The following is a 9724-nucleotide window of genomic DNA, read 5'->3' as shown; positions in this document are numbered from 1 at the left end:
TGAATGGCTTCTGTCTAATATAGTTTTTGGTGAACTGCAGAATGTGTGACAAGTCCAGAGATGAAAGCAACGATATTTTCTGTGTGTGACTGAAATAATATTTTGGAATCACTTGACATATGGATCCAAGTGGTATTATTTTCTTGATATTTTCTAGTAGCATGACTTTATCAGCAACATACGTTTTAATCAAGTTCTGTATGAAGAAATAAGTGAATTTTGAAACTGAATTAGTGGTTATTGCTGCAAGAGCGGCAGAATAGTTTCATCAGTCTAAGAAGTTCAAAGCTCCTATACAATTGAGGTCCTTTTCAGATTTCAGTTCATTTGAATTTAGGACCTTAGGCATTGTGGTGGATATGTTCAATGATCCACTGAACTTTACCCAGTGAATTTATGTGCCATGGGATGAGAACTTATCTTGATGTTTCTGATTCGTTTGATTAATTGACCTTGCGGCTTAATGAAGAAATACAGAGCAGAGGAGTGAGCAAGTGGAGTGCTGATAAGAACATGTTCGTTCACAGTAGTGCTTGCTAGATGTTAGAAGGACAGCCTATGCCTGTCTTATCTCTATGGTTTGGATTATAATCAGGATTTAATAATTCTATTTTCTTGCTGCCGACAAACCTCCAAGTTCGCTAAATTACGCAAAGTCGAAAACCCTTCACATCCCACTTTTTTCTATCTAAACAGTTCTGCATTTCAGAAAGTCCTAAGTTAGATTCTATTGGATTATGATTTAAATCTACTTTTTAAAACTAAATATTAAAATATATTAAATCTATATTTAATTTAATTATTTTGAAATTATAACATAAAATTCAATTTAAAATTAATTTTAAATAAATTATAATAAATATATTGAAGGAGAATTTTTAATAACAACTTCAATAATAATATCAATAATAATATCAAATAAACTCTGCCCTTGGGCAAGGGGCTCCTCTTACTGGATCTAGCATTAGCTCCCCCGTCTCTACCGGTACATCTCCCCTGTCCCTCCAACTACTAACAACTAACTTCTTCTTGTCGTTGTGGGACTTTTTTTTTTTTTTTTTAATTTCAAAAATTTTTCTTCCCTCCTTATAAAAAAGAAAAATTAAAAATAATGGAAGCTCAGGATTAATTTTTATTAATGGATTAATTTTTATTAATTGTAATTATAAAAAGTAATCATACTTCATATGCAAACTATAGAATCTATTAGGCTGGAGTAATAGTTTAGGAATGAAAATTTAGTTTTTATTACGATTAGATATTTAAATGTCTTATCATTCCCTTATTTTCTTAAAGCTTGTGTGAAATTTCAATGTATAAAATATTATTTGAAAATATTCTTTGTCGTGAATATTAAAAAAAAAATCATGTGACAATTCTTATTAATTCAAATCTTGAATTGAGTTTTCTCTAAAAGATTTATTTCATTCAATTATTTGAATGATGAGATTATTATTGAAATATTTTCCTAGTACACTTATATATATATATAGTAAACAATATTGTGCTTTTTTGCATCACATACATTTGAAAGCATTCCTATTATATTTATGTCGAAGTCAAAGTTTATGATATTTTCTTGAATGGGAAGCAATTAAATGTAGATATACCACCCCATTAAATTCAATATCAAGTTAGAGATATCAAAATTATCGCGTCTTATAAAAAATTTTATGTTTTTATCTTGAGCTCTTTAAGAATTTATCATGTCTCATTTTAATTTTTATTATATCGATATGAAATTGATCTCAAATAAAATTAATGATAAAAAAGAATTTCTATAAGTAACTTCAACCAATTTAAAATTAAAAATTTAATTAAAAATAATTTAATTGGTAAGATATTTTGAGATTATATAATTACCTTTCTAATATAATAAAAATAAAAATAAAAATAAAAGTTATTTTAAATAATAAAAAATAGAGACAACATTTAAATGTGGCTGCTAAGAATAGAATGAGGTCTAAAGTTGGGATACTGTCAATTAGGACGGTGAGTTTTTAATTAGTATAGTATAGGTTTTCACCCTTTATTAAAGTTTTGATTAACTATCAGTCAACAAAATAGGTGATTAATGCACTAAAAATCATAAGAATAACAATAAGAGTTTTAAAATTAATGATGGGTGAGAGCAGCCGACACACAAATCACAAATTTGGAATTATGTTTCCACTATTTGTTTAATTGAAGTGGGGCTTTGATTTCTCATTTTGATTCATCTTGATGTATTAATTCCTATTGTTATTTTATTGAGTTGAACGGATGATGCCCATTGAGATATGTTCATATTCCAAGGATTTGAAAATTTTAGGTTGAATCAAGGCTTTGAGGGATTGATAATGGTCAAAAATAGACAAGAAAGATGTTAGCTGTAGAATCAAAGAGAGAGAGAGAGAGAGATTGAGAGAGGACATAGACTGAGGAGGAGGATCGTGAAGAGAGAAAAACAATATTATTATACCACCCAAAATTTACTGACGGTCGTTGAAATTGATCCATCCGCCGCCTGCTCACTCTTTACGCTTGATCACTGCTCAGAGCATCAGATTCATTATCAGTACTGTCACAGTAACCAAACACATTATAACCACATAATAATATCTAAATTTAAAAAAAAAAATTACCATCTAGTTATTATATTTTAACGAAATTAATCATGTAGCATACTGGTAAGCAAATTACGTAGTGCAGCTGCATGTTTTCAACAGTTTAACCAATCTGCAGTTCACCACCCTATTCCCGTTTATAATAATAATAATAATAATAAATTATATGCTTATTAATCAAATTTTTGCTCATGAAAATATTAGAATATCCAAATTGATGAAGGATTTAACGCGACATTCTTAAATAAAAAATAATTGTGATTTTAATATTAAATTTTACTTTTTTTTTTAATATTCATTATGATATCACAGACAAACAACAAGAAATCTAAAATTAAAAAAAAAAAATCAACAACTATGGTTCACACGAGATACTCGATAATGGAAATATATTAAGGTGTGCAAAATTCAATTAATTAAAAATTATATGCATATATTATTATGTGGAACTCATAATAATTTTAATTAAAATGGTATATTGACGGAGTTATACACCTCTCTTAGGTAAGAATTACTTGTGGAAGACTACCAAGCGACTGTGGATAGGAGCTGCTGTATGTATACCTGTCTTTCTCAACAGTCGAATTCCTTCGCACCATATGGTGGCCTATACATTCCATTGCTCCCCTCGTTTTCCTTAGAATGTCTGTCAACTGCCGATTGCCGTCTCCATCAACGCTACCTTCATTTCCACCACAATCCCGCAACAACAGAGGCTATCGGCGCCCAAAACTCAAAATTTTTACATGGATTTTGAATACTTTCGTCCCAAAGATCAATAATATTGGAAAAAGAGGACATATTGAATCGAATCAAGGTAGAGGATACCGAAATCTGACAGGATAGTTGATTGTTAGAAGAATTGAAGAACTTGAGACTAGTTTGGTTGAAAGGAGGAGGGATTGCTCCAACCAAGTTGTTGTCTTGTAACTAAAGAACGTATAATCAGGTTAGTTTGAGGAGAGACTCTGGGATTGGACTAAAGATTTGGTTTTCAGCTAATTAACTTTTAAACGGTGTACTTTGGTAATGGAATCTAGGAAATCGCTAGAAAAATTTTTGTTGTTAAGAGAGATTTGAGATTGACAAGGCCAGAATTGGGAATTTGGCCTGAAATATTGTCCCTTTTGAAACTTAATTAGAACACGAAAATGATTCGATTGATTCAGGGTTTCACCGTCTAGATAGAGCACCAATAAGGTTGAAATACTCCAGAACAAGCTTACTCACCCTTCCATTCATACACTGTTTGATCCCTGCCACTTGCAGGCATCTCTGCGCTTTCTTTGGGCAACACAACGATTTGGAGTTGAGACTTGAGAGTGAGCTTCCCTGGAGAGATTGGGGGTTTGGGTGAATGCACAATTCATAGAGAGCATCAAGTACTTTTCAGGGGTTGATCTGGGTAGGTGAGGAGACATGGCTAGGGTTTAAGGGATATGAATGGGGGTAATCTTAAATGATTTTTTTTTTTTTTTTTGTCTGAGATACTTAAATGAGTTAATTATTGAATGAATTTGCAATATCTAGTTTTTTTTAGTTATGACTTTCAAAAAAAAAAAATCATCAAATGAACTTTAAAGTAAAACCTAATTATTTTATAAACAAAATTTCATTGAAAATTAATTTTATGTCATTAATTTAATTACTTGTTAATTAAGTAAAAAGAAATTAATTATATTTTAAAATAATACAATAATTTTATATATCATAATAAAATTTAAAAATTAGATGATATATTTTTAAAAATAATTAAAAATTCAAGAGATTTTTTAATTAACTCACGACACCCGCCCGCATGTGTATATATATACAAGCACAAGGTCTAGGTATAAAATGTATGCGGGGAGATAGATGAATAGATGGGAGAGAGATGGAGGTGAGGTGATGGAGTATGTCGGCCAAATTTGGATTTGTCTTAAAGGAAGATCAACGTGGCGGCCGTGCCCAAACGAGAGACTAGCAGCCAAGTAGGAACTCCTGTGTCCTACCTTTCTCTCTCTCTACATTTCGATTGCTTTCCTTCTTCATTTTTCTCTCTCTATATATTATATATTAACAAACTATGGGTTCCAAGGCAACCGTTTTAGCTTTATGCGATTGAAACAACACAATCTTTCTTACTTTTTATTTACCCCCCCAAAAAAAAAAAAATCAACAAAACATGGAAGGGGAGTGTTGTTCAAGTTCCAGCTCCACTTCCACCACCACAACCACCGAGAAGCGCAAGCACAGGCAACAACAAGACAAGCCTTATAGAGGCATAAGGATGAGGAAGTGGGGTAAGTGGGTTGCTGAGATTAGAGAACCCAATAAACGCTCTAGGATTTGGCTTGGCTCCTACTCAACGCCCATCGCCGCCGCCCGTGCCTACGACACCGCTGTTTTCTACCTTCGAGGTCCTTCCGCCAGGCTTAATTTCCCCGATTTAATATACCACCAGGACGACCTACGGGACATGTCCGCTGCTTCTATACGCAAGAAAGCCACAGAAGTTGGGGCTCAGGTGGACGCCCTACAGCAAACGGGCCTCCATGCATCAGAAAAGAACTCCAACCGAGTAGTTCAAGAGAAACCTGACTTGAACCAGTATCCGACCCCAGAAAATTCAGATGAAGAGTTAAAGAGGATCGTTGATTAGTTAGTAACTGTAACTCCTTGTAATCAATTTATTTTTGTTTTCTTTAATCTTTTTTGAGGTTATATAGCTACCCAGCCGCCATATGTGCCTGAGAAAATGTCAGACACAAAGGAAAATGAAGGGGTGTGTTAAAGAATTAAAAAGAGAAGGATTCTATTTCTATATGGGTAATTGAACGGAGGCAAGTCTCCGCTCTTGTATGAGAGAAGTGGGTAAACGTTGCAAAATAGTTGTTTTTAGTTATTAGTTAGTTAAGCCATCATCAAGTTAAAATCTGTGTTTGTCTTGTAGTAGCAATAGAAGTAGTGTGTGTTGTTGATTCTCTTATCATACGATTCAAATAATATGGTTTGAAAAGTATTATGATGAAGAGGAAGGATAAAATGTGGGAATGGAATTTCTAACTGGAAGACTATGAAGAAACAGCGATGGCCTACCATTATATATATATATATATATATATATATATATATATATATATAAGACCAAATGGGTAGCTTGCCTAAGGAAATAGGGTTGTGCGCCGGATTTTTTGTTTTCTTTAGGTGCACAAAAATGTATTATACGAACCATATCAAAATTTAAAAACAAGTACTATATCGAATTTAATTTATATTTATTATATATATTTTTTTTCACAATTGAAACTGAAATTATATTAAATTTTATTTATTAAAATTAAATTAAAGAATTTATTATATACATATATTATGTACGTTTGACTGTAAATTAGACAATTTACGTTTAAAAAAATTCCATTGCAATGAAAAAAATTAGGTTATAATTATCTAAAACTTTTAATCCCTAATTTCATTAAGTTTCCTTAAACTCACACCATCTATCTAAATAAGCAAAATTTATAACATTATCAATTCGTACCCTTTATCATTATTACAAGTCTAATAATATATTTTATTCGGATTATATTGTAGGTTTTTTTATTGAGTTATAATTTAAACCCATAAAAATATAATCTATATTACTTGTGATAATAAGAGTATATATAATATAAAATTATTTTATATTTTTCAATTTTTTAATAATAAATGCAGTAAAATCACTGTCTATTTTGAATTATAAGATCAAGCCATTTTTTCGTTATATAATATATTAGTTATGCATTTTTTAGTTAAAAAACTATATAATTAAGATATAAAAGGTAAGATAATATATTTATCAAACACTATATATAATATAATTTTGATATTAATATTATTTTTTAATATTAATACTATTAGTGATTTGATACTAGAAATTTATAATTATTTTTACATTTTTAAAATAAATATAAAAACATTATAAGGTGTAAAAATTAAGATTGAAAGTGAAATCAAAATTAAAATAAATTGAAATTTAAAATGACATCGTATCAAACTTACTTAGAACAAAGACACAACTAAAAATAAAAATCTAATTTTAGTTCCAAAAAATTAAGGGTTAAGTTATGATATTGGTTTTTAAGAAGAAATGAATTTAAAATGGGAACCGAACACCTCCAGATAAGAAGATAAGGAAGAGAGTTGAGCACCAAGAAGTGTGGCACTAGTGACGTGCCTGTGGACACCACAAAACACAAATGAAAATACGCGAGAGAGAGGAGGCAAGTGGTCCTCAATCAGGGAGGTTGTCACCGTCATGAGATGGTGCAAAGCTTACGAAAGTTTGTTCGGTGGGAGTTGATGGGTGATGAAAGGTGGGCGGTGAGTGATCGAGTGGGTTTTTATTTTTTATTTTTATCCGACGTATTTAATAAATTATTATTAGTCAAAATATTTATACAGTCTATATATGGGACCCTATTTTTTGCTACTTCTTGGTTTGTTTTCATAAATTGTTTAGGCTTGGACGGTTGATTATTATTTTGTTGTGACCAATTTGTCATCCAATAAAATTGCTTTTTTCTTTCCAGAAAACAACGACTAAACATGCATGATTGTTCTTGTTAATTATATTTCCTTTGGTCGGTTCTTCATTTGCTTTAATTACCTAATTAATCTAGTTTCTTCCTTGCCTTATTCAACTATGCAAAACTATCAATAATTTCTTTGTATTAATCAATACATTTGAATAATGTTATTAAAAAAACAGTAATATTTTTCATAATTTTACCTAAAAATGACAAATTATAGAAAAACTTAATCTCATAATTTATAATAAAATTTAATATCTAGTGCACTCAATAATTTGGCATGAATTGTTTAGTTTGGACTGTATTGGGCCACTATGAATTGGTGGTTCACAAGTTCAAGAGATTGGGAGTTGGAAAGAGGGAGGACCCAACAAGACTTGACCATGCCAGCCACTTCTCCATAATGTATACACTGCCATGTGTACACCATCATGCACATTATAATTTTTTTTTCTTAAAAAGAAAAAGAAAGGAAAATTTATTTTGTTGCTTCGCTTAAATGACACATAAAATTAGAAGTTGCACTCAATAATCCAATTCAATTATTTATTTAGTCTCCTTTTTCTATGTAATGGGCTAATGGCCAGTGCATCATTTGTTTTAATTATATATCGTATAATCGAACTCTTCAATATTGTATCCTAAAAATTTTTAAACTTGGTAATAATACATTAAAATACCAGATTAATTTAAAAGAAATTTAATTTATCTAGAATAAATTAAGAAAATAATAGTTGCATCCCTTGGAGAGAGGTCACCACTCACCATCTGCGCTGCCATGGCAGAAAGACCACATGGTGGCTAATTAATTCCTGTTTTCAACAGAAACATAATAACGAAACAGGCTGTCATCCTCTTAGTCGAGTGCTAGCTCCTTCGACCTAAATTCCAAAGAACCATCTGCATCTCCGCCTTCACGTACAACTTCTTTATGTATAATTGAGCAGCCTTCTTAAGGAAACGTATATAAATATGTACCAACGATTCCATCTTAAAGTTTATTAGTTGAGAACTAATTGTTGGTACGTACCTAACATGTTTCTCATTTCTAATTACAATTCCATATATCCATGCATGTCATCTTTCGATAATCTTAATTAATTATCGAGTCACTATTCTTGCTAACTTCTAAAGCATCACTTATTATTATTAAAGAGGTCAAGTAGGGTATGTTGCTTTGGGTAGGAGAGCTTCATATGGAGAGAATTGGCTTATAAATGAGATGGGTTTGAATTTTAAATTTTCTCTTTTTGGTATGTAATCTTTCTTGGTTTATTCTAATCAAATATAAATAAAGGCATAATGAAAACTAATGAGATTTTAGTACATAGTGACAGTGGAGTTGTTTCTGAAATTAAATAAAAAAAAAAGATTAAAATAAAATTAAGATTAATGCTTTTCAGTTCAATTAAGAGAATCATTGAAGCAGACCCATTCATCATGATTCACGATTAATGGTTTGGATAGAAACATAACATAAAAATCAACATCAGAGGGCAGCCCCCCATGCCAGGTTAGTATCACTATTCACTAATCACTAGCAGAGATGTAATGCTTCAGCCACTACCACATATACATAATTATTCAATTAATTATTGGAAGCCTACTTGAAGACAAAATATTAATAATTAATCAATAATCTGGATAAAGTTTTTCTTTTCCGCGGCCAAAACTTATCCTCCAATGCTTCTCTTTTCCTTTAGCTGTAGGCTTTAATTCTCATTAAGCCCTCATTTTTTATTTATAATTTTCTCATTAAATGTGCCTATGATTTTCCAGATAGTCAACAACTGTAATAGATACTCCATCCCTTCCCTTTCCAGGGTTGTTTTAGACTTTTTATTCTTTTTTTTTTAACCGTGTTTTATTTGTCATTTAAAAAATTAAATAAATATAAATTATTTTTTAATTTTACTTTATTTATTATTATTTTCAAAGCATTAATATTCTTCTTATCACTTTTTTTACCTTTATAGGTATTTTAATTAATTACTGATATATTTTTTTATAAAAATAAAATTATAAAATTATTTCCTAAATTCTTATTAAGAAAAACTTAAAACCCACTTGAAACGGGACGAAGGGAATATCATTGTTCTCATTATCTCCCTTATTTTCATTTATCCGATAAAAAAATGGCATAATGAATCAATGCAATTTTACTAGAATTAATTTAGTTGATTTATTTTTAATTAATTCCATTTTAAAATAAAAAATTAATTATTTTTAATTAAAAAAATTTTATTTTATAAAAAAAATATATAATTTTATGACAATTTAATTAAAATTTTTTCTTTTGATTTTTATCTACTTCTTTATACCCCTTGTAAAAATATATAAACGAAGATTTGATTTGTGGACCAATCATAAAGAAAGTATATATTATAATAATATTAAAATCGTTAAATTCTAATTTTAAATTTTAATAAAAAGAAGATAAAAGAAAATAAAAGGTAGAGTGCACGCGTGGGAGAAATGCTTAGCATTGGCAGAAACATTATTTAATGGTATCTGGGTCGATGGGAGTGGGACCCTACTTAAGGAAATGCCAACTAGACAACTTTTTTC

General features: G+C 30.1%; 1 protein-coding gene across 1 annotated transcript; it reads left to right on the top strand.

Moving 5' to 3' along the window:
• Positions 1-4429: 4429 nt before the first annotated feature.
• Positions 4430-5617, top strand: LOC110671163 (ethylene-responsive transcription factor ERF011). The gene has a single exon (XM_021833539.2). It carries the CDS (start codon positions 4771-4773, stop codon positions 5245-5247), a length of 477 nt encoding a protein of 158 aa, XP_021689231.1. The 5' UTR covers positions 4430-4770; the 3' UTR covers positions 5248-5617.
• The last annotated feature ends 4107 nt before the right edge of the window (positions 5618-9724 follow it).

This window comes from Hevea brasiliensis, chromosome 12 (assembly GCF_030052815.1).
Source record: "Hevea brasiliensis isolate MT/VB/25A 57/8 chromosome 12, ASM3005281v1, whole genome shotgun sequence".
Lineage (NCBI taxonomy): Eukaryota > Viridiplantae > Streptophyta > Magnoliopsida > Malpighiales > Euphorbiaceae > Hevea > Hevea brasiliensis.
The sequence above is the reverse complement of the archived record's forward strand: the minus strand, read 5'-3'. Positions and strand labels throughout refer to the sequence as shown.